Source organism: Lampris incognitus, chromosome 12 (assembly GCF_029633865.1).
Source record: "Lampris incognitus isolate fLamInc1 chromosome 12, fLamInc1.hap2, whole genome shotgun sequence".
Lineage (NCBI taxonomy): Eukaryota > Metazoa > Chordata > Actinopteri > Lampriformes > Lampridae > Lampris > Lampris incognitus.
The window spans coordinates 3,009,508-3,035,353 of NC_079222.1; the positions used below are offsets into that span (position 1 = coordinate 3,009,508).

The following is a 25,846-nucleotide window of genomic DNA, read 5'->3' on the forward strand; positions in this document are numbered from 1 at the left end:
AGGTTGGTGAGCTGAGGAACCCTGCTGACCCACGAGCGCGGGCCGAGCAGCCGCCACCTCCCGCTCGGGACTCTGATTCCCCGGTGAGTTACCGCTGGTAGCCGTTAGCTTAGCATGTTAGCCCCGTTAGCGATGAACGCACACAGACGAAAGGTAGATTTAGACTCTGTACTTCTACAAAACACCAGTCGGGATGATCAGATTAGTTAATGAATGTGTGATAGTTGTGTTTTTTGTGTGCCTGTGAGCCGTATAATAATCAATAAGGTGCTGTGTGTGGTCTCAGCTATACGACTAAATTGTATTTAACATGTTTAAGAAGCTTTTCAGCGCTCCAGCGCCCTCTACTGGCCAGCCGCCACTGCACTGTACGTACGTACGTACCCACTTGTACGCTCAGCATCTCTGCTATATTCTCTGCACCACTGCACCTCATCACCCCTTATTTCACCTACATGGCCAATAAACATGGTTCTGGTTCTGATTAATAAATCAGTTCTTTTTTGGAAACTATGTCATAAGTTACACTGATGTTGAGTGAGATGGAAATGACACTGTAATACTGAGGAAAGAATGATAGTTTTATTTTTTTCCCTGTGTGCATTGGGGCTTGTGCGGTCAATAACAGGGTGTGTGCCATACCTGGAAACCTCTGACCTCTCTGATTGAGGCCTCTTGCTTCGCACCGATTGGCTAAATCTGCCGCCAGTATCGTTGTTTTACTGCCCTTCCACTCCAGCCTGTCTCTCCATCCCGGTCCAAAGATCGCTGCTGTGTGTTTGCTCAAGTTAGACAAAGTGTGTGTGTGTGTGTGTGGGGGGGGGTGAATATCCTTCTCTTCCTGTATTAGCTGGAGACGTGTGCTGTGGGTCTCTCTCGACAGTACACCTGCCTCAAGTCTTTACCTGCATCTCAACTTGTCTGTCATCCACCCAGAGGGCCCCCCCGATACGGAGCCCATCTGCCCGGGACGGAGGTATTTCCAGACACCGGTGCCCATCGAGTCTCCGTGTCCCTGTGAGAGGGAGAAACCTGCTACGCCGCCTGGATTCACTTCACCTGAGAGGACGGGTGTGGACTACAAAAAAATAGAAACAAAAGGAGGAAGTGTAGGCGTTTTCCCATATTTCCGTGCGTGGTTGGGTCTGACCTGCCTGGTGTGAGTGTGTGTGTGTGTGTACACTTCACCTGAAGGGCGTAGAAGGACTCGGGGAACAGCATTTCTGTTTGAGGTACGTGACTGATTTTATTTGCTTTTTGGTGCTTAGGCACCGATAAAGGAACAAAACTAAAAAATGATAGAAGGTGTTTTTTTTTTTTAATTCAGGATTTGCATTTCAATAACCTTAAATAAACTGTGTGAAACTGACTGGTAAATCCTGACCGGCCACAGTTAGGGCCTGCTAGCTCAACGTCAGTATTCTGACAGACAGTAACTGTGATAATCAGTGATGAAGGTGTGGTGCGGTACCGAAAACATGTTTGGCAGAAAAACCTGCCCAGTGCCCTCTGGGTGAATTGTGTTTTACTGATTTGTGTGCCAGTTTGTGCAGCTATGCCTTACTTCTGAAAGGCACTGTCATGCTCCCACACATTTGACTTGGCAGCATATTGTGTTTCACTTTGTGTCCATTTTGTGAGCAGGACGCATGCAGAGTTTAGCATTTTGACAAACAGTGACTGCTGGGATAGGTTCCTGCATCCCTGCCACCCTGAGTAGGATAAGCGGTTTGGGTAATGGATGGATGGATGGATGGATGGATAGGAAAAAAATAAACCTATAGAAGACTTGGTTTGATGCCTCCCCTGCCTCCAATTAGTGCCAAACGGGCAATGAATGAAAATGGCTGGTTTAATTCACGGAAATGTTGAATTAGTTTGGTTGGAAACGGGTTAAATTTCACATTATATGTTTACAGTGATTTTGTTTGAGTTTCTCCACCACCACTAGAACACATCAGAAAAAGCGGTGGTTTTAAAAGCATTCATAGGTGTGATTCTCTGTTAGGTGCTGTGTTTTGTGTGTTTAGAATAAGTTGTGTTGCTGTGATAGGACAGAGTTCAGCTCACATAAAGAGCTCACCTCACATACTGAGCTCACCTCACATAAAGAGCTCACCTCACATACTGAGCCCAGCTCACATACAGAGCTCACCCCACATACCAAGCTCAACTCACACACTGAGCCCAGCTCACATACAGAGCTCACCCCACATACCAAGCTCACCTCACACACTGAGCTCACCTCACATACAGAGCTCAGCTCACATACAGAGCTCAGCTCACATATTGAGCTCACCTCACATACTAAGTTCAGCTCACATACAGAGCTCAGCTCACATACAGAGATCAACTCACATACTGAACTCAGCTCACATACAGAGCTCAGCTCACATACTGAACTCAGCTCGCATAAAGAGCTCACCTCACATATTGAGCTCACCTCACATACTAAGTTCAGCTCACATACCAAGCTCAACTCACACACTGAGCCCAGCTCACATACAGAGCTCACCTCACATACCAAGCTCACCTCACACACAGAGCTCAGCTCACATACAGAGCTCACCTCACATACTAAGTTCAGCTCACATACAGAGCTCAGCTCACATACAGAGATCAACTCACATACTGAACTCAGCTCACATACTGAACTCAGCTCACATACAGAGCTAAGCTCACATACAGAGCTCAGCTCACATACATTGCTCAGCTCACATACTGTGCTCACCTCACATACAGAGTTCAGCTCACATACAGAGCTCAGCTCACATACAGAGCTCCCCTGACATACAGAGTTCAGCTCACATACAGAGCTCAGCTCACATACAGAGCTCAGCTCACATACAGAGCTCACCTCACATACAGAGCTCAGCTCACATACATTGCTCAGCTCACATACTGTGCTCACCTCACATACAGAGTTCAGCTCACATACAGAGCTCAGCTCACATACAGAGCTCAGCTCACATACAGAGCTCACCTCACATACAGAGCTCAGCTCACATACAGAGCTCAGCTCACATACAGAGCTCAGCTCACATACAGAGCTCACCTGACATACAGAGTTCAGCTCACATACAGAGCTCAGCTCACATACTGAACTCAGCTCACATACAGAGCTCAGCTCACATACAGAGCTCACCTGACATACAGAGTTCAGCTCACATACAGAGCTCAGCTCACATACAGAGCTCAGCTCACATACAGAGCTCACCTCACATACAGAGCTCACCTCACACACTGAGCTCAGCTCACATACAGAGCTCACCTCACACACTGAGCTCAGCTCACATATTGTGCTCACCTCACATACAGAGCTCAACTCACACACTTGAGCTCAGCTCTCATACAGAGCTCCGCTGACATACTGAACTCAGCTCACATAGAGCTCACCTCACATACTGACGTCAGGCTGAAAGAGATGGCGGTAAATGGTCCACTCGTGGAGCCAACATAAGGAAGCAGCAGGTCTAATGTTCAAGGTCATTTCTACCTTACCCATAATCCTTCAGTACCCTCCACACTGCATATCAGGCCGCTGATAAGGGACTGGTCAGGTGTCTTAACAACTTTACATGAGGACAGATAAAGTGTCTAGGGTGCAGGTTTCTCTGACCGTAGTTAAAGAACAATCCCTATTGATCATAGTATTTCTTTTAGGATTTGATGTACATCTGATATACCGCACTAATTCCTGTGCAGGTTTATTACAACAACAAAAAACAAAAAAACATCAGTTTTATAAAAAGGGTAATGGGGTTTCTTCATCCGTGGTTAATGTGAAACTGTTTGAAACACCTGGACGGTGTTCTCTGTGTCCTTACAGGTCAACCCACATTTGACAGTTACAGTTTGAGGAAGTTGGAAGAACGATGCTTACAGAGCAGACAAAAACATGACCTAAACCGACAATTTATCCGCATGGTTTTAGGAAAACTAAGCTTGCAACCCGTCCAGAGTGTTCATTAACTGTGAAAATGAGCCAGTATCTCTGATGTGACGATGCTTCCATTGCTGCGTGTTATTTTTCTCCAACCTGCCTCCTTCAGAGCTTTTGTACTTTCAGCTCAGGATCAGACTGGTTCACCAGAATTTAATAGAAAACATCAGCATGACATCACATCTGGATTCAGAATGTATCTGAGCAGATGTTTCCATTAAGTTGTGTACTCACTGAATGTGAGGATTTCCCCTCATATTTCACTGTGTTGATGTGAGGCTTGTTCCTTCTTTTCAGTCATTGCTAGTTTATAGTATTACAGGTATTCACCTGATCTTATATTTACTGCTGCTGACCACACAGCAGCAGTGATACATTAAACTATTATACATATATTTACATCAAACTATTATACATATGTATATTTACATTGCATATGTTACATTATATATGTACATATATTTACATTAAACAATCATACATGCCTTTACATTACATTTATTACATTATATATGTACATATATATATATATTTACATTTACATTAAACAAGCACACCTGTGATGCTGTTAATAACCACGCCCCTTCATGTCACCTGCTCAGATAGATAGATAGATGGATGGATGGATGGATGGATGGATGGATGGGTGGATGGATAGATAGTTTTTACTGATCACTACTGTGTTATGTTTCACTTTGTAGACCTTCAGATCTCTACGTGTGGTATGGGAGCACGGAGCTGAAGATGGCCTTGATACCCTCGTACGTCAGCCAGCTGTGTGGGAAAGAGAAAGTACAAGGTCTGCAAGTCATTCATTTTGTTTTATTTTATTTTTAAGAATAGTGTTGAATGTATCGACATGCACATTTCAACTGTTTCTCTATGTATTGTGCAAGCTGTAGAGATATATATACATGTCTGCACACTAATGTCAGTAGGTCAAACTCAGTTTAATGTCAGTAGGTCAAACTGTGTTTAATGCAGTTTGGCAGTTCCTTATAAAATACAAGTGACTTGCAGTTGTCATCCTTTGTTATTCACTTGGATATTTATTAAGTTGTAATTATATTCCTCCCTACATGCCTTTTGTGATACAAACTTGTAAACTTTGTAAAATAACAAAATGTTATTACACTTTGATGATGATGATGAGGAGGAGGATGACGACGACGACGATTGATTACATACTTGCTCTACTTGTTTTCTGACTCGTAGAGGAAGAGAGACACCTCTGGGCCAACGACAGACCTTTCAACCTGTCTTATCAGTACGCTGTAAGTGAAGGAGCACCAACACTCCTCTTCCTCCTTATCTGTTAGGAGAGCCGAGATAAGAGCAGTACTTCTCTTTACTCTTAGTCCTATCCTGTTGTTGTTGTTACACAGAGAGCTCACACTTTTCTTCATGGTAAATAATACAAACAGTGTGCCATTAGGCGGCACGGTGGCGCAGTGGTTAGCACGATCACCTCACAGCAAGAAGGTTCTGGGTTCGAGCCCCAAGGTAGTCCAACCTTGGGGGTCGCCCGGGTCGTCCTCTGTGTGGAGTTTGCATGTTCTCCCCGTGTCTGTGTGGGTTTCCTCCCACAGCCCAAAGACATGTAGGTCAGGTGACTCAAAGACATGTAGGTCAGGTGCCTCGGCCATACTAAATTGTCCCTAGGTGTGTGTGTGTGTGTGTGTGTGTGTGTGGGCCCTGTGATGGCCTGACGGTCTGTCCAGGGTGTCTCCCCGCCAATGACTGCTGGGATAGGCTCCAGCGTCCCCGCGACCCTGAGAGCAGGATAAGCGGTACTAATGGCTCATGGGTAATAATGTGTGCCATGTGCGTTAGTGGACAACATAGCAAGCCCTCACCGGGGATGGGGAAACACAGAGGTTCACAGGAACCAAGACCTCATTTAAACGTTGCTGGGCATCATTTGAAATCATGCACATGAAAATGTCATGAACCGTGTCAGTGTTGAGAAACTCACCAGGATGTGGACTCTTCTCGCTGGGCCTCAGCACAGTCCGATGGGCCACGCTACGGTATAGGCTGTTCGCATATGACGTCACGTCACTGTGTTGCTGCGGCGCGAACTACAGATGGAGGGCAGGAAGTGATTTTCTACATAGGAAGCACTATCACAAACTTTGGAAATGCCTATGTTTGGCATCATTAACTGAGAAACCACAAGGAGTTTTTATTGAGTACCAAAAGTTGTTGTGCATGAGGGGGGAAATGCAAGAAATTGACCGAAAATGCCGGAAAAAATGTCGGATAATGCACGTGTGTGCAGGGACCACTTCGTCAAAAAAAACACTCTTCATAACATAAGATCATGTCCAACATGTCTTACTTTCTGTTTACACCTTTCTCTCATAATATCGTCTAAACTAGCTCCATCTCGTCCATTCTGCTTTTCACTTCCTTTCCCCATCTGAATCAAATGACTGCAAACAAGCTATTGTGGTGAGCTGGCAGGGAAGGAGGAGGCAAGAGGCAGCTCCTGTGTCCCATACATCACACGACACGACCCCAGGAGTGCGCTTTTATTTTGCCCCCCCCCCCCCCCAAACTACATGGACAATACGGAATTCATGCCGCCATCTCCCCACATCAGTCTTAGGTGCGGTCCTACAATCAGTCAGTCAATAAAATGGTCGTCTACCCAGTCAGAGTCGAACCCCCAAACAAACAACATAACGATAACCAAAACATGAACACAACATTACCAAAACAATAATCTGAACACAAACGTTACCCGTCCCAGAATCCCCTGTGCTCCCCCGGTGCATAACTGTCAATAGTCCAGCGACTGCCCTCCCCAGTTGCTACAGTATTTATTCATACGACTAGCAGTTGCAGAGCCTGAAGCTGAAGAAGAATAAAATCAGTGTAGTTTTTTTCTGTATGGTTTTAAATGATGCACGGCAACATTTCATGTGGTGTGGGCTCAGAAAAACAAGTGACTCTACCCTTTAACAAGAGAACCTTTGGTGCACTGTCCACTTTTGTGTATTGCCATCACTGGGCCTTATTCATCAGTCATTCGTATGTTCAAGTTTGTTCTTACACACCCATGGGATTCTTTAGCTCTGAAACTTGTCTGACAGGTGGAAGAGTCAAGCCTGATGGCTATATGCAGTTCCCTCAGCCCAATATCTATTGCCTACCTCTTGAAACGAGCCACCACCCAGGCTTGCAAACGTTAGTCAACTGGTGTCTAAATTCAGGGGTTGAACAGTTTCTGACTTGATCTCTTAGACAAACTTCCGAGCTAAAAACTCCCGTGGGTGTGTAAGAAGTTTGTACATATGAACGATTGATGAATGAGGCCCATTGTATTGTGGCGAATTTAGGGGGCAGCTGGGAACTGCCGCAGCCGGGACACGAACCCGGGTCTCCCGCACCATGGGCGACTACGTTAACCAGTTAACTAAAGGGTCCGACCCATTAGGCAAAAGCTAGTGAGTCTAGTCAGCCATGATCGTTACAGTATTTTTGTGCATTTCTTGGAACTGTAGTTCTCTCTCAGAATGCATAGTAGCATTGTGTTACAGTGAGGTGCACCGTACAGCATGCAGGTTTTACATAGAGTTTCAATAGCGCCTCCCTCTTCCGTCCTAGAATAATGCCATTAAGACCTCCAAATACAACATCTTCACCTTCCTGCCCCTCAACCTGTTCGAGCAGTTCCAGAGGCTGGCCAACGCCTACTTCCTGTTCCTCCTCATCCTGCAGGTATTTAAGTTTATCCAGGGGTTTCATCATCTTCCCAGTCTCATAATGCTCATTCCAAGATATCGCTGGGTATCTTGTCTCACCCGCTGGCAGAACGTCTTGCTTGTGTTACAGAAGAATGTGTGCTTGTGTCATGGTAATGATAGTGGTTCAGAGGCATGTACGCAAAAAAATATTTTCCTGTTTTGGCAAAATTCCTCATAACAAGTCTAGTAAGCATGAAATGAAGTAATAACATGTCAGTGAGGTAAGAGAATTTTCCTGAAGAATCTCAAAATGTGCGTTATGAGACTTAACATCAGGATAAGATTCCTTGATAAGCTTGTGTTTTTGTGGTGTGTTATAATTCTTACCAGTATACCCACACTGGCCTGCACTGTCACCAGGACTGCAAACCTTTTTTTACCAGTAGTGTTTAATGCTGTTGTTTATCTCAACAATGACTTGAGGACTTGGTGTGTGTGTGTGTGTGTGTGTGTGTGTGTGTGTGTGTGTGTGTGTGTGTGCGTGTGAGTGTGCGTGTGTGTGTGTGCGTGTGTGCTCTGTTGGCAGCTCATCCCAGAAATCTCCTCTCTCTCCTGGTTCACAACGGTGGTCCCTCTACTTCTCGTACTGTCCATGACTGCAGTCAAAGATGCAAGTGATGATATTGTAAGTTACATAAATCAAACCTGTTGGGACAAAACTGATAAGCTAGTAAGGAATGCTAACTTGATTATTCATATCGTATGTTTTCCATTACACCGTTTGTCATATTGTATGTTTTCATGTTGTATGTTTTCCATTACTCCGTTTGTCATGTTGTATGTTTTCCATTACACCGTTTGTCATGTTGTATGTTTTCATATTGTATGTTTTACATTACATTACATTATTACTAAGGCAGCCTAAAATATCAAATATTTAGAAAATGAAAAACCTTTAATTGCGAGTTGGTAAAATATTCATAATGTATTTTCTTTTATTATATCTATGAGCTCAGGATGCAGAATCAGCATTAAACTTCCTAAAAGTAAAAAAGCTGAAATTTTGTGACATGAAAATGTAGGACTTTGATCCAAAGACACAACCTCGAGGATTACAATCCAACTTCATTTTGCTGAGATGCAAAATGTCTATACATGCAATTATTTCATACTTAAACAGTTCTCAAACATTAAATTCCTTTTTCTTAATCCCTTCTCAACTGTGCAGAACAGACACAAAAGTGACAAGCGGGTGAATAACCGTAAGGTGGACGTCCTCATTGATGGACAGTAAGTCTGTTTCCTCCCATAGTTAAGTTTTATAAATGTCAGTCATGCATTACACTGAATCAACACTCAGCCATGCCAACATGTACCCCGGCTCTGCCGAATGACAGATGCTAAGCAGGTATGGGCTTGGCTACTACTTGGATGAGAGACCTCCTGGGAAAACAGAGTTGCTGCCGGAAGTGGTGTTGGTGGGCTAGTAGGGAGCAGTCTTCTCTCTGGTCCTAATAAAAGAAAAAAAATCGAATCCCAGTGCAGTGACGAGGACACTGTGCTGCAGGAGACGCTGTCCTTCAGATGAGACGTTAAACCGAGGTCCTGACTCACTGTGGTCATTAAAGATCCCATGGCACTTATCACAAAGAGTAGGGGGTTCCCAGTGTCCTGGCAACATCCCCACCCTGGCTCTCCATCTGGCCACCTAATCACTCCCCATGTAACTGGCTCAGTGACTCCTTCCTCTCCGCCTCAAGCTGATGTGTGGTGAGCGTTCTGGTGCAAAATGGCTGCCGTGCATCACCCAGGTGGTGCTACACATTGGTGGTGGTTGAGGTGAGTTACCCCCTTCTCTGTGAAGCGCTTTGGGTGTCTGGATAAAGCCCTATATAAATATAATGATTATAATAATAATAATAATAATAATAAATTAAACTTATATAGCGCTTTTCTAATACTCAAAGTGGCTTTACAATAAACGGAGTGAAACAAGACGACACATAAACATAACACAGACATACAGGGGTGGATGGGAAGGGGGGCAGACATACAGGGGTGCATGGAAAGGGGGGCTACGAGAGGGAGAAGCAGCAGCCACACACGACGCCAGCAGGACTCTCCCACTTGGACAGATATAAAAGGGCAAGAAAAACAAACATCATAAATCACAGATGAAGTGTGAAGAGGTGAGTCCCGACCAATGACCTGAATGTGGGCAGCCCGCAGCAGTGTCCGATGCGCTTGGGGAGGGAGTTGAGGGAGGGGGCAGATCGAGTGCTCGGTCCTTAGTCTGCCTCAGACCAGGGGTGGCAGAGTGGACGGGGGAGGGGGCTGAGAAGGCAGTGGAGAAAAGGTGTGTCTTGAGACGGGATTGGAAGAGTGGGAGGGATTCTGAGTCTCTAATGATTTGGAGAAGTGAGTTCCAGAGCCTGGGAGCTGCCCTGGAGAAGGCTCAGTCACCAAAGCCGCGGAGGTTGGACCTGGGGGTAGAGAGAAGGGAGGCTGAGATGGATCTGAGGGACCGAGAGGGTTGGTAGGGGGAGAGGAGATCGGTGAGGTATGGGGGAGCCAGTTTGTGAAGGGCTTCATAAGTAAGAACCAGGATTTTGTAATTGATCCAGTGGGAGATGGGTAGCCAGTGGAGGTCTTTTAGGACCTGGGTGATGTGGTGCCAGGATTTGGTGAAAGTTAAAATTCGGGCAGATGCGTTCTGAAATTATCATTCTTATTATTATTATTGTAAATAACTGTCAACTACATATGAATATCCATTGGCTATGATTCCAGTGTATGGTTTTGATGAAGTGTGTTGAGTGAAGTGTCATCTAACCTTGTGTTGTGCTGTCGTGTGTTGCTGTGCAATGGTGTGAGTGTTTTGTTTCGCATGGTAATGATGTTTCTTGTTTGTTTGTTTGTTTGTTTGTTTGTTTGTTTGTTTGTTTCCAAAAGACTGAGAAGTGAAAAATGGATGAACGTTCAAGTTGGAGACATCATCAAGCTGGAGAACAACCAGTTTGTCACGGTAAGTTCCGGAAGGGTCCAGAGAAAACCAGATGTGAAGCGTCTGTGTGCAGCACATGTTGAGATGGTGTGTTTCTGGATCTTCATGGGTGGGGAGCAGCACCATGCCTGGCTGAAGGGCTTGGCTGAAGGGCTTGTTTCTCACTGGAGACCATTCACAGAAAACGGTCCATATGGTCATGCCACTTTAAGATGATTGACATGCTGTTTGTCATAGAAATGTCAAATGATATTTGAAATGCAAATTGTTATTTATTTTGTTTTATTTTACTGTTACTAATTGGGTTTCTGATTGCCCAGGAAATGTTTGTATGAGATGCTGTCTCTTTATCTGTACTCTGCTATACAGTTTATTGACTTTCATTGGTCAATGTTTACTGAGTTCATCTGACTACAACAAAATGCCTCAAATCCAGGGCGTCTGGGTGGTGTAGCGGTCTGTTCTGTTGCCCACCAACATGGGGATCTCTGGTTCGAATCCCCGTGTTACCTCCGGCTTGGTCGGATGTCTGTACAGACACAATTGGCTGTGTCTGTGGGTGAGAAGCCGGATGTGGGTATGAGTCCTGGTCGCTGCACTAGCGCCTCCTCTGGTCAGTCGGCAGGCCTGTTCAGGGGGGAGGGGGAACTGGGGGGAACAGCATGATCCTCCCATGCGCTACGTCCCCCTGGTGAAACTCTTCACTGTCAGGTGAAAAGAAGCGGCTGGTGACTCCACATGTATGGGAGGAGGCATGTGGTAGTCTGCAGCCCTCCCCGGATCAGCAGAGGGGGTGGAGCAGAGACCGGGACGACTCGGAGGAGTGGGGTAATTGGCCAAGTACAATTGGGGAGAAAAGGGGGGGGGGAGCCTCAAATCCAGAACAAAGTCTCAGAGGAGCTGGTTGTGTTGCTTCACCAGTATGTCCTCTACATAACATTGTGTTAAGTCTTGACTAACCCAAAGATTTTCATATTTTCTCTTTGTCTTTCCTTTATGCTTTGATTTTTTTTAGGCTGATCTTCTGCTGTTGTCCAGTAGTGAACCGCTCAACCTGGTGTACATAGAAACAGCTGAACTGGATGGGTGTGTACAGACCGGCCTACTGAATGTGATGGATCTTGAATATCTGCCTGGTCAAACATCTACTCATACCCAGCTCAGGCCTGTGTGTGTTTGCAAGTCATGTCTTATGTTTTGTATTTCTGTTGTCTTGCCTTTGCACCCTTTCCTTTATCCTCCGGGGGTCGCTCAGAGAGACCAACCTGAAGGTGAAACAGGCTCTGACTGTAACCGGAGAGATGGGCGACAGCACTGAGGCACTTGCTCAGTTTAATGGTGAGGCATCAGCTCATGTCAGTTTCACACTTTTGACATTAAAGTGGATGTCGGAGATTTTAATTTAGAGCACTTTTCATAATATCTGGTGAAACTCTTTCCTTAGCCTGACAGCTACCAAGTAAGCAGATGCACTGAGAAAAAGAAAACCCGGTCTCTGTGGCCACCTGTGAACAAAGATAGATTTTTTTTTTCTGTATCCGCTTTTTATCAGCCAATCAGGAGAGCTCTCCATTGGTCCCTACTTGCTGTCAGTCAGTTTGTGTGTTCATCGGACTTTGAGGTAGACGTGAGGGGGCGGCTCTTTTGCAAGATGTTTCTGAAATAAAGCTAACTCTTGCTAACGTCTCATCCCTTATCGTCACTTTAAGAGGGTTTGAGTATCATTACTAGTATCTGTAATGCTAAGACTAACAAAGTTACTATTATTACTACTTATACATCTGCTTCTGCTTCTGCTACTACTAATAATAATACTTCTACTACTACTACTACTACTACTACTACTGCTACTGCTACCACTGCTACTACTATTACTACTACCACTGCTACTACTACCACTGCTACCACTGCTACTGCTACTACTACTACCACTGCTGCTGCTACTACTACTACTACTCATCATCATCATCATCATCGGTGGTCATTTGAAGCGAGAATGACTGTCCTCTCCATTAGGTTGTCTACTTGTGGATCTTCAGATGGCTGTAGAGGCTGATCCGTGATCCACATACTTTGGTGCAGTGTGGACAGGGGAAAGTGGCGGTGGCGGTGGTTGATCCTTTTTCTTTCTGCTACTGCTACTACTACTACCACTGCTGCTGCTACTACTACTACTACTCATCATCATCATCATCATCGGTGGTCATTTGAAGCGAGAATGACTGTCCTCTCCATTAGGTTGTCTACTTGTGGATCTTCAGATGGCTGTAGAGGCTGATCCGTGATCCACATACTTTGGTGCAGTGTGGACAGGGGAAAGTGGCGGTGGCGGTGGTTGATCCTTTTTCTTTCTCTTTTTGTGGTGCTGTCAATTTTTCTCTACAGCACAGTGGAGTTCTGTTTCATGACATGCAGCTCGTTCCTGCATGGATTTCTTCCAGGATTGCCTATCTAGTGCAGTGTGTTCCCTGTTGCTTGGTGTGATGTTGAATTTCTTCAGACTGGTCTTGATGTTGTCCTTGAAATGTTTCTGTTGCCCGCTGGGAGCTCACTGACCTTCCTTCAGCTGGGAGTACAGACTCTGTTTCGGGAGACGTGTGTTGGACATGAGGATGACATGGTCTGTCCTTCGGAATTGGTACTGCATTACTGTGGTGGTGATGCTAGTCATGTTGGCTTCTTCTAGAACATTGATGTTGATGCATCTGTCCTTCCAGCTGAACCTCAGGATCTTTTGTAAGGATCCTTGGTGGTATTGTTCCAGGGCTCTCAGGTGCCTTTCAAGATGCCTTTCCTTTTATTGGAGATGAGCTATTCTGTCTTTGTGTCATTCTCATCAAACCAGTCCTGATGTTTTCTGGACTTGTACCCAAGGGTGGTTTTGCAGGTGTTGGGGATGGTGGATTTGAGCAGGCTCCAGTGCTTCTCAGTGTAATTGGAATATTCCGGTTAGAGGCTTTTCCTAAGAGAGGCCCGAAGTCGTTGCTGGGTAGCAGTTTCATTCAGGCTTTCAAGGTTCAGTCTTGGCCGGATCTACTTCTTTTGAACCCTCCTCTTCCTCTTGAGTTTGATGGACATTGTGGAGCGGATGAGGCGATGATCTGTCCAGCAGTCATCTGCATCGATCATAGCCCTCATGATGTTCACATCACGACGGTCCCTGGTTCGTACAATGACATAGTCAAGGAGATGCCACTTTTTGGAGCAGGGGTGTCTCCCAAGATGCCTTAAATTTGTTTTTCTGGCAGAGTGTTAGTGATGGTGAAGTCGTACTGAGCACATTTGCTAAGAAGCAGAACTGGAGTTGATGGTGTCAGTGCCTTCCTTTCCTATAGTGCCCTTCCAGAAGTGTTGATCCTGGCTGAACCTGGCATTGAAGTCTCCTAGGAGAATAATCTTATCCTTCTTGGGGTTCTTGAGTGTGTCTCATCTAAGCAGGTGTAGAAGGTCTCTTTTACTTCCTCTTCAGAGTCTAAAGTAGGGGCAAAGGAACTCACAGCTGTTGCCATCTGGTTATTGGCAAATACCAGACAGATGGTCATGACATGCTCACTGATCTCCACAAGAAGTTCAGACAGGTGGCTTATGATCTGGTTCCTGATGGTAAATGCAATGCCATGGATCCTGGGCTCATCAACAGCTTTTCATTTCCAGAAGGAAGTTTAGCCATCCTTTTCCTCCTTCAGTTATCCTTCGTCTGCCTGTTGTGTTTCAGAAAGGGCAGCTGTGTCAATCCGGCATCTCTTCACTGCTGCTACTACTACTACTACTACTACTACTACTATTACTACTACTATTACTACTACTGCTACTGCTACTACTACTAGGAATACCTCTACTAATAAAAAAATAAATTAATATGCATATTTTGCACGTTTTATTATTGTGGGCTTTATCATGATTGTATATGTATTGTATTCTACAGTATGTCATCGTTTTTAGGATAATTACGATGTTTTATTTTTCTAATATTAATTTAATTGAATATTGTTTAATTTATTGTTTATTTTGCAGTTTGCACAAGGTTCTACAGGGCTCCTTTGCCTTTTGTAAAAAGTAATTTCATACTCAATCCACAGTCAGGCCTGGACCTGGATATTCATATCATAACATATGAAATATCAAATTTTCTATTCTGCATCTAAGTTTCTCCAAACCAGTGAGCCCTTTGAAATCCTGAGCTGCTCCAGGTCCAATTGTTTCTGTTGAGGTCTTGATTTAAAGTATTTTACCTTCAGAAAATGCTGAGCTGTGTAGAAGAGAAAGGTCTATAAAACCTTGGACTAATTTTTTTGTATGCATTGCCTGATGTTCCCAACTTGGTGTCATTTGGTTACACTCACTAAAGGTTATAATTGTATATCACAGTATATCGACCAGATGATATAGGACAGCATGTCCATGTATGAACAACACCCTACGGAGGAAACTCCGTAGGGTGTCTGGGCTCAGCCTTAGAGTTAGGGTGAGGAGCTCGGACATCTGGAGGGAGCTCGGAGTAGAGCCGCTGCTCCTTCGCATCAAAAGGAGCCAGTTGAGGTGGTTTGGGCATCTGATTAGGATGCCCCCTGGGCGCCTTCCTTTGGAGGTTTACTGGGCACAGCCAACTGGGAGGAGACCCTGGGGTAGACCCAGAACTCACTGGAGGGACTACATGTCCAGTCTGGCCTGGGAACGTCTTAGGATCCCCCAGGAGGAGCTGGAGGGCGTTGCTGGGGGAGAGGGACGTCTGGAGCGCCCTACTTAGCTTGCTGCCACCGTGACCCGACCCTGGAGAAGCGGCTGATGATGAATGAATGAACGAATGAATGAATGAATGAATGAAGATACAAAGCAAGATTTGTGAACAAAATAACACGGGATCATTAGTTAGACTGAAATTGAAACAGTATTATTTTCTGTTATTTCAGCATATGTGGTGTCATGACCTCTGTGTTTCAGGTGAGGTGCATTGTGAGCCTCCAAACAACCGTCTGGACAAGTTCAAGGGTAACCTTACTGTGAATGGTCAAATGTACGCTCTGGACAATGACAAGGTGCTGCTAAGAGGATGTACTCTGAGGAACACCGAGTGGTGCTTCGGTCTCGTCATCTTTGGAGGTGAGCTGTGACAGAGTAGTACAATTTAATACAGTTAAGATTTAAAATGTATTCTGAGACTGGCAGGTTAATTTGTACTGTGGCAGGTGTGTTTGTGATTTGTAGTTTCCACTTTAGCAGATAACCAACCCGCATTCAAGACAGTCTGAAAATGAATTTGATCATTGAGACATTTATCAGTGTCTGGTGAACTTAGCATCAAGTTGAAGGAAATGCTACATTTAATTAATCTAATTTAATTAATCTAATTAAATCAATTTAATTTGATAATTTTATTAATGTAAATTTATTTTTGCATATTATATATGCAAATTGTATTAATTTTAATTTAATAGTCTGGTGTAATAATTAATCTAATAGTTTTATTAATTAAAATTATTTGAATTTTATTATATTAATTTAATTTACTAATTAATTTGATAATTTTTTAAACATTTATTTTTATATAATATATATTTAACTTTTATTATTTTAATCTAATTAATTTAATTTAATCCATTCAGTGGCTGATCCGATTACATATAGACGTGCTATATTAACATGAATTGTCTGTTTCCTACAGTTTTCAGTAAGCGTGACTGCATCTGAATGAAAGACTTTTATCTTTTCAGGTCCCGACACGAAACTCATGCAGAACTCAGGAAAGACAACTTTCAAACGGACCAGCATTGATCATCTTATGAATGTGCTTGTGCTGTGTGTGAGTCTTACATGTAGACACACACACACCCATGCACACACATACACGCACACACACACACACACTTGCACACATAACAAGGAAGGTGCTGATTTCTTTAGGATATTAAAAGAGGACCCACGTGAAATGACACGTTTTTCTAACTTCCTGTTTAATAGTAATCCACATGCACTTGTGGTAATAATATGTCTGTTATACTGACCTGTGGCATTTTTCTTCTATCTTGCAACTTGGTTCTGCACTCACTGCCTGTGTTTGAAACAGTTGAAGCTGCCTGATGGAGCAGATCTTTATTTAGATACTGATAAGCCGTCCTAACCAACAGTCATTTGTCTCCTCAGATCTTTGGGTTCCTGGGTTGTATGTGCTCCATCTTGGCGGTCGGTAACGCCATCTGGGAAGTGAGGGAAGGTTCAGTGTTCACTGTCTTTCTCCCCCGTCCCTCTGGAGCTAGCGCTTCATTATCAGCCTTCCTCACCTTTTGGTCCTATGTGATCATCCTCAACACAGTGGTGCCCATATCCCTTTATGTCAGGTGGGGTCAGAGCACTTCCTTTCCAGCAGCATTTTGTTTCATTTGTTTATTTATTTGGTGTCCATGAAGAATAAAAAAGCACATTAAAATTGGGCACACATCGAGGAGGCACATTTGGCTGTCAGGAGGGGGCCAGAGTATAGAAATCAGAATAAGAATCAGACTCATTCTCCAGATAAGATTGAGGGAATTTGGATGGGTTGCATGAAATGCACGGGTTCTAAAGCCACTTTATAAAAGCAGAATATATGAGATGAAATATGTAGACATACATTAGCAGATTTCAATTAATTTAAATCAATGTAGGCTATATCGAATCCTCTTCTGCTATTTGTTTATTTATTTATTTTTGGTGTTTTTATTTTTTGAGTGCGCCAACATCTCAGAACCACTTTGGTTCTGGTTTTATGAGTTTACAGCATGACTCATAAATGATACAACACAAACAAACTAGGCACAACTACATTAATTCCTATCATACACCAGTAAGGTGTTACTGGATCAAGTTAACTCTTAAGAGAAAGCAAGTTTTCACAAAGTTAGGAAAATACCTCTTTAATCCCATCTTTACTCTGGGTTTGAGAATTTACTAACATAAACTAATGTACTTTCACATGTTGCTTGCATTTCATCTCATGTCTTTGCTTTCCTGTGGCTTGTTGATGGTTAGTGTGGAGATCATCCGTCTGGGTAACAGCTTCTACATAGACTGGGACAGGAAGATGTACTACCCCAAGAACGACACACCAGCCCAGGCTAGGACCACAACCCTCAACGAGGAGCTGGGGCAGGTCAAGTACATCTTCAGTGACAAGACCGGCACCCTGACCCAGAACATCATGACCTTCAACAAGTGCTCCATCAACGGGAAGTCGTATGGTGAGAAGCTGCCACCGTGCACTTCAGTATGAGCCGATTCAACACACAAACAAGAGCCATACGTGAGTCGATTAATGTCGTGCTGTGCTTTGTTTGGTTTTTTGTTTGTTTGTTTTTTGCTTTTCCCAGGAGAGCTGTTTGACTTCTCGGGAGAAAGAGTGGAAATAACAGAGGTGAGAGGAAGTGCTGATGCCTTGTGTATACTGAACACTTTTCCTCCGTGAGGCAAAACTGGACAGAGGAGTTTGTTTATCGTTGTTTCCTTTGGTTTCCTCTCTGCAGAAGACCCAGAGAGTGGACTTCTCCTGGAACCAGCTGGCGGACCCAAAGTTTGTATTTCATGACCACATCTTAGTGGAGACGGTGAGAAAAGGCAACCCGGAGGTGCAGGATTTCTTCCGCTTGCTTGCTTTGTGCCACACCGTTATGCCTGAGGAGAAGAAAGAAGGTGAGAGTTCAACCTGCAAAAACATGAGGGGGGGCGCGGGGGGGCAGTAAGCGGATCATTTTAGTCTGAGTACAGGATACCTTATGAAAGCCAGCCTTACTATGGATCCAGTCTTAAAGGCCCCCTGTCCTGCAGATTTTCATTCTGCATATGTAAGACTATGGTTAGCGCGGTCACCTCACAGCAAGAAAGTTGTGGGTTCGAGCCCCGGGGTAGTCCAGCCTTGGGGGTCGTCCCGGGTTGTCCTCTGTGTGGAGTTTGCATGTTCTCCCTGTGTCTGTGTGGGTTTCCTCTGGGTGCTCCGGTTTCCTCCCACAGTCCAAAGACATGTAGGTCAGGTGAATCGGCCGTACAAAATTGCCCCGAGGTGTGTGTGTGTGTGTGTGTGTGGGCCCTGTGTGATGGCCTGACGGCCTGTCCAGGGTGTCTCCACCGCCTGCCGTCCAATGACTGCTGGGATAGGCTCCAGCATCCCCACGACCCTGAGAGCAGGATAAGCGGTTTGGATAATGGATGGATGGATTATAAACTTATTTTGTTCCGACAGTAACTGCTGCTTGGTTTCTTTGAATACACTGTAGTTGGACTTTGTTTCTTTGTGTGAATTGTTTGTGTGTTAATCGGTGTGTGTTGATTGGTGTGTGTTGATTGTATTTACTGCTGGCTGTGCAACAAATTACCCCTCAGGAATAACAAAGATTATCTTGACCTTGAACTTTTTGGACCTTTAGTTTTTTGGGGTAAATCGAACGACCCGTCTGACCTCCCTCCACTACGAGTTGTGATAGAAATTATTGTTGCTTTCCAGAAGGGCAAGACGGGCCAGAGACCAGCATTACAGCCCGGTCCAAACCGTAAAACCTTACGCTGACAGATGTCTCGAATGGTCTCAGAGCTCAGTTCCTGACAGTGTGTCCTCCATTTTTTACAGTCACTTACCGTCATCTCAGGTCACTAACCTTACAAGTCAACAGTCTTTTACTGCTATTTTTTGAGATTAAGGTCAGACACCTCACTAATCAGGCTTTTAGCTCGACCATCTGCATAGATTTGAGGATTGGGGTGGGGGCAGGGTGCAGCCCCTCCAGAAATGTTTGTGAGTGCATCACACATTATATGTTATTTTAAACAAATTTAAGATTTTGTATATTTTTTAAATTAACATTTTTAATCGTCATTGGTAAGAAAATTGCTGAAATATTTTTTTCTATACCCTCGCCACCATTTTCTCCAAGCCTGTCCCTCCTATTCTGTCACTTGGTATTTCTCATGTAGTTTCATTCAAGTTAAGGTTTAAAAATTACTTCTTCAAATACCTCATCATCATCATCAGCCGCTTCTCCGGGGTCGGGTCGTGGTGGCAGCAAGCTCAGTAGGGCACTCCTGATATCCCTCTCCCCAGCAATGCCCTCCAGCTCCTCCTGGGGGATCCCAAGACATTCCAGACAGGCCAGATTGGGCATGTGGTCCCTCCGGCGAGTTCTGGGTCTCCTCCCAGTTGGACGTGCCCCAAAAACTTCCAAAGGAAGGCGCCCAGGAGGCATCCTGATCAGATGCCCGAACAACCTAAACTGGCTCCTTTAAACGCGAAGGGGCAGTGGCTCTACTCCGAGCTCCCTCCAGATGTCCGAGCTCCTCACCCTATCTCTAAGGCTGAGCCCAGACACCCTACAGAGGAAACTCATTTCAGCCGCTTGTATCCATGATCTCACCCTTTCGGTCACTACCCAAAGCTCATGACCATAGGTGAGGGTTGGAATGAAGCTTGACTGGTAAATTGAGAGCTTTGTCTTCTGGTTCAGCTCCCTCTTCACCACAATGGTCCGGTACAACATCCACATTACTGCTATGCCGCACCAATCCACCTGTCAATCTCTCGCTCCATCCTACCCTCACTTGTGAACAAGACCCCGAGATACATGAACTCCTTCACTTGGGGCAACCAATGTCTGTTTATGCTAATTATCATCATCCCCTCTTTTGTTTCTATTTTTTCCTCTTCTCACTCCTTCCTCTCTGTCTACGTTCTCATGGCAGGAGAGCTCTACTACCAGGCCCAGTCACCTGATGAAGGGGCTCTGGTAACAGCAGCCAGAAACTTTGGGTTTGTGTTTCGGTCACGAACACCAGAGACCATCGAGGTGATGGAAATGGGTAAACGCATTACTTATGAACTCCTGGCCGTTCTGGACTTCAACAACGTACGCAAGAGAATGTCTGTCATAGGTAAGATACAAACTTTTAAAACAATTAACACACTGTTATCACACTGTTATGTTACTGTTATGTTATCAATGAAATTGTTTATAGATGTGACAGGTTAATGGGACATACTGGTGTTTATAGCATGCGTTACCCAATTTACTACAAATGGCATGTATGTATTTTAACTACTTCGCTATCCAGGAAGTTTCATGTCCCTACAAGCCGATTTTCATACTGTACAGAAATTAATAGAAACCAATGGCTCCCTGGAAGGTCAGAAAAACATATCCAAAGAGCTAAACAAAAACAAAAACTTGGACATGCTCAGGAAAATGGTTTGGAGTAATGTAAAGGTATATGCTAGTTGTAAACAATGAGCTAAAACGGTATGGCATGCCTCACCCCTGAGCCGGGTGTGGATGGGCATGGAGTCCCCCATGCCTACCCACTGGCTGGGTGATTCTGGCGGTGCATTGGTCTGTCGGTCACAGGGGCTAGCTCCGGACTGGAGGTCTGTGCTTGCCATCTGCGGCTCGGGTCCCACGCAAGGGGGTGTGCCCTGTGCCTGCGCCCGGGGGTTGGCGCAACAGTGTGCCTCGGGGATGCAAGCCTTGCTTGTGCCTTTGGGGACTGGTTTGTGCTCCATGGAGGCATACAGGGATGTTGCTCTGTGGGCTCCTGGCCCCCCTTTGGGCTCGGTTATTAATCTGGGCTTGCTGTGCTTTGGGTTCCGGCTAGAGCTGTGAGATATGACCAAAATCTTATATCACGATATAGGTCATTCATATCATGAACAACTATACATTTCACGATATAGGTCATTCATATCACGAACAACGATACATATCACGATGTAGGTCATTCATATCACGTCAACAATACATATCACAATATAGGTCATTCATATCACAGTAACGATACATATCCCAATATATGTCATTCATATCACGATAACGATACATATCATGATATACTAGGTCATTACTGTCACGATAACGATACACATCACAATATAGGTCATTTTCTGTAAATTCATTGAATAAATAGTTTATAAAATGAGCACATGCCTATTTCTTATTACATTTTGAATTGTCTACTCGAAAATAAAAGGTACTTACTCATATCTGATTTTTTTTCACCTTTTATTTAGAACCTTTGCGCAAATTTTCAGTTAAGCATGAAACAAAATAAAAAATATTAATGTATAAAATATAAAAAGGTAAGTTGCAACGGCAGTCATTATCTCCTTCCATCTTGGTGATTCTTTGACCTATGGTGTGCCGCGGGCAAAAGCCTCCTGCAGTGTCTGAGTCAGGGGTTTGTTTTGAGCACTCGACTGCTTTTGAAGCTCTCGTGTGTAGACTCTCTCCATATTGTTTACATGATTCTTGCGTAGGTGGTAAAAGAGGCTACTGGTGTTTGAGTCTGTTGTGGGGACCGTTGTGTGGCATATTTTGCAAAGTACAGGTTTCTGGTCCGTGTCAGACTTTTCATACCCAAACCACATCCATACGACAGAAGTAGCCCCTCTTTTAGGTACAAGCTCCTCGTTTTGTCCTGGCTGGTCAGAGTCTTTCTGTTCGGAATTACCCTGTTCTGTGTTACCTTCACTGTCCTCCAGGTTTGTTTGTATTGCCTTCATGCAAATATCCTGCCTCCGTCTGTGCGATCTGTGACACAATGAAATAAACAATAATATGAAACAATAGACATTGTCTATCATCACACATCATGATATCGCACAGCCCTAGTTCCTGCTGTTCTGTCATGGGGTGTCTGCACGACTGCGGGGTCCATGGGTGGCTGCAGAGCCTGTCTGCTGCTCAGATCTGTCTGCTGCTCAGATAAACCGCAGATCTCAGACACTAGAATTTATTGGGATTAATCCCCTGCACTCACAAATACACGTACACTCTGCTAGCATCTGCCTCACACACTCCCTGGAACAGGGCGGATTATATCCTTCATCTTAGTCCTTTTGCCCCCTATTCTTTCCTTCTTTTCTGTCTTCTCCTTTATCGCTATAACTGCTATGCTAAACTGATATCGATAAGACCGATTTAATTATGTTTTGTAGGACACATGTCAGCATCTGTTTGTATGTCTATGGCTTATCAGATAAATGTAATCATAAAAAAGTAAATGAACCAAAATATGCAAAAACACAGGTATGTCCCTTTAATGTCATAAGTTCAGCTGAATAATGTGGCTTGGCCCATCTGCACAGTCAGTGTTATCTTGTCTGTCTTCCTTCATCTCCATCAAAATTAATTTCCTTCTTCGGGGAATAAACTAAGTGTATTTTGAAAAAATAATCAATGTAGATTAAGTTTATAGACCCAAAAGGTCATCAATTCAAGTCAGAATTCTTTGTCTAGGCTCAAGATGTTGTTATTTCTGATCTAGATAGCATCTAGGTGTACTGTCATCAGTTTGACAGTTAAGATCTTTCGTCTAACATGTTGTGCAATGTGATGTTCTATGTGATATTCAGTCCGCAGCCCTGAGGGCAAGTTGACCCTTTACTGCAAAGGAGCTGACACAATCATTTACGAGAGACTGCACCCCTCCTGTGGTAAACTAATGGCAGTTACCACTGGTCACCTCAACGTGAGTGATAATGTCACATTTGCCAGATTTAAATGTCAGTTGTGATATTCAAACAAATACACAATCAGACATCCACTCATCCCTAAATCTAACCAGGAAAAAGTCAACCCCACCAACTCCATTTACACCATCCTGCCCCAACGCTATCTGATAGCATATTCCCGTGCATGCATATATACACTCACTGGCCACTTTATTAGGTACACCTCGCTAGTACCGGGTTGGACCCCCTTTTGCCTTCAGAACTGCCTTAATCCTTCGTGGCATAGATTCAACAAGGTACTGGAAACATTCCTCAGAGAGTTTGGTCCATATTGACATGATAGCATCATGCAGTTGCTGCAGATTTGTCGGCTCCACATCCATGATACGAATCTCCCGGTCCACCACATCCCAAAGGTGCTCTATTGGATTGAGATCTGGTGACTGTGGAGGCCATTTGAGTACAGTGAACTCATTGTCATGTTTAAGAAACCAGTCTGAGATGATTCGAGCTTTATGACATGGCGCGTTATCCTGTTGGAAGTAGCCATCAGAAGATGGGAATACTGTGGTCATAAAGGGATGGACATGGTCAGCAACAATACTCAGGTAGGCTGTGGCGTTGACACGATGCTCAATTGGTACTAAGGGGCCCAAAGTGTGCCAAGAAAATATCCCCCACACCATTACACCACCACCACCAGCCTGAACCGTTGATACAAGGCAGGATAGATCCATGCTTTCATGTTGTTGACGCCAAATTCTGACCCTACCATCCGAATGTCGCAGCAGAAATCGAGACTCATCAGACCAGGCAACGTTTTTCCAATCTTCTATTGTCCAATTTTGGTGAGCCTGTGCGAATTGTAGCCTCAGTTTCCTGTTCTTAGCTGACAGGAGTGGCACCCGGTGTGGTCTTCTGCTGCTGTAGCCCATCTGCCTCAAGGTTCGACGTGTTGTGTGTTCAGAGATGCTCTTCTGCATACCTCGGTTGTAACGAGTGGTTATTTGAGTTACTGTTGCCTTTCTATCAGCTCGAACCAGTCTGGCCATTCTCCTCTGACCTCTGGCATCAACAAGGCATTTTCGCCCACAGAACTGCCACTCACTGGATATTTTCTCTTTTTCGGACCATTCTCTGTAAACCCTAGAGATGGTTGTGCGTGAAAATCCCAGTAGATCAACAGTTTCTGAAATACTCAGACCAGCCCATCTGGCACCAACAACCATGCCACGTTCAAAGTCACTTAAATCACCTTTCTTCCCCATTCTGATGCTCGGTTTGAACTGCAGCAGATCGTCTTGACCATGTCTACATGCCTAAATGCATTGAGTTGCTGCCATGTGATTGGCTGATTAGAAATTTGCGTTAACGAGCAGCTGGACAGATGTACCTAATAAAGTGGCCGGTGAGTGTACATGCACGCAGCCCTTACCCTAACCAGGGTTCATGTTTACCCTTGACACACACAAACACAAACACACATACTTACATAAACATATACAATAAACACACACATGCAAAATGCATTGCATGCATTTTTATGTACAGAACATACTATACGTAGTTTGGCTGACTGATTGATTGATTGATTGATTGATTGATTGATTGATTGATTGATTGATTGATTGATTGATTGATTGATTCTTATAATCAACTTATAATTGTCAACATGTCTCCTTTCTCAGGTTTCTTCCCACAGGCCCTGAAAACTGCAGTCATCAAGCCACTTTTAAAAAACATTAATCTAGACACTTCACTCATAAACAATTATAGGCCCATACCAAACCTCACGTTTCTACGTAAAATCATTGAAAAAGCTGTTTTCCAGCGGCTTAACAACTTCTTGGCACTAAACAACTATTTCGATGTCTTCCAGTCAGGATTTTGACCACCACACCACACCACACCGCAGCACTGAGATTGCTCTTGTTAAAGTCTTTAATGACATCCGCTTAAACACAGACAGTGGCAGAATCTCAGTCCTGGTATTATTGGATCTCAGTGCTGCATTTGAGACAGTCGACTACAACATATTACTAGACCGATTGGAAAACTGGGTGGGACTTTCTGGCACAGCACTAAACTTGTTTGAATCCTACTTAAAGGACAGGGGCTACTTTGTGTCTATAGGTAATTACAAATCTGAGTGGACAAAAATTACCCGTGGTGTTCCTCAAGGCTCCATTCTGGAGCCGCTTCTGTTTAACACCCATGTGCTCCCACTATTTCTGGTTATGGAAAACAGCAAAATGTGTTACCATAATAATGCAGACGACACACAGATTTACATAGGGGACTATAATCACATACAAGCACTAAGTGCAATGAACAAAACAATGATTAGATGTCTCAGAATTTTCTTCAATCAAAAAAAGATAAAACTGTCGTAATTGTCTTTGGAGCCAAGAGAGAATGATTAAAAGTCAGTGCTCCGCTACAGTCGGTGATGTTAAAAACCACAAACTAAGCAGGAAATATCTTGGTGTAGTTATGGATTCACACCTGAATTTATGTAGCCACACTAAAGTAATTACAAAGTCAGCCTACTATCACCTATATAATATATCAAGAATTAAAGGATTTATGTCTCAGCAGGATATGGAAAAACATGTCCATGCATTTACCTTCAACTGCGTCTTTACAGGTCTCTCTAAAAAATCAATCAAATAGCTGCAGCTGATTCAGAACGCTGCTGCTGTTTGATTGCTTTTTGTCTTTTTTATTGTCTTATGTTTTATGTAAAG

At 44.0% G+C, this 25,846-nt stretch overlaps 1 protein-coding gene across 1 annotated transcript in view; it reads left to right on the top strand.

Annotated features, from left to right (window-relative positions):
• The first annotated feature begins 733 nt into the window (after window positions 1-733).
• The window catches only part of LOC130121855 (probable phospholipid-transporting ATPase IM), a 42,902-nt gene continuing 17,789 nt past the window's right edge, over window positions 734-25,846 (top strand). The window contains exons 1-17 of the mRNA XM_056290794.1: window positions 734-1,232; window positions 4,645-4,742; window positions 5,159-5,217; window positions 7,556-7,669; window positions 8,222-8,320; window positions 8,864-8,925; window positions 10,588-10,660; window positions 11,655-11,725; window positions 11,895-11,977; window positions 15,581-15,739; window positions 16,351-16,439; window positions 16,781-16,974; window positions 17,645-17,853; window positions 17,983-18,026; window positions 18,136-18,301; window positions 20,339-20,527; window positions 23,001-23,116. Coding sequence (XP_056146769.1) covers window positions 4,688-4,742; window positions 5,159-5,217; window positions 7,556-7,669; window positions 8,222-8,320; window positions 8,864-8,925; window positions 10,588-10,660; window positions 11,655-11,725; window positions 11,895-11,977; window positions 15,581-15,739; window positions 16,351-16,439; window positions 16,781-16,974; window positions 17,645-17,853; window positions 17,983-18,026; window positions 18,136-18,301; window positions 20,339-20,527; window positions 23,001-23,116 — 1,782 coding nt within the window. The 5' untranslated portion in view covers window positions 734-1,232; window positions 4,645-4,687. The remainder of the gene's footprint in view (window positions 1,233-4,644; window positions 4,743-5,158; window positions 5,218-7,555; window positions 7,670-8,221; window positions 8,321-8,863; window positions 8,926-10,587; window positions 10,661-11,654; window positions 11,726-11,894; window positions 11,978-15,580; window positions 15,740-16,350; window positions 16,440-16,780; window positions 16,975-17,644; window positions 17,854-17,982; window positions 18,027-18,135; window positions 18,302-20,338; window positions 20,528-23,000; window positions 23,117-25,846) is intronic.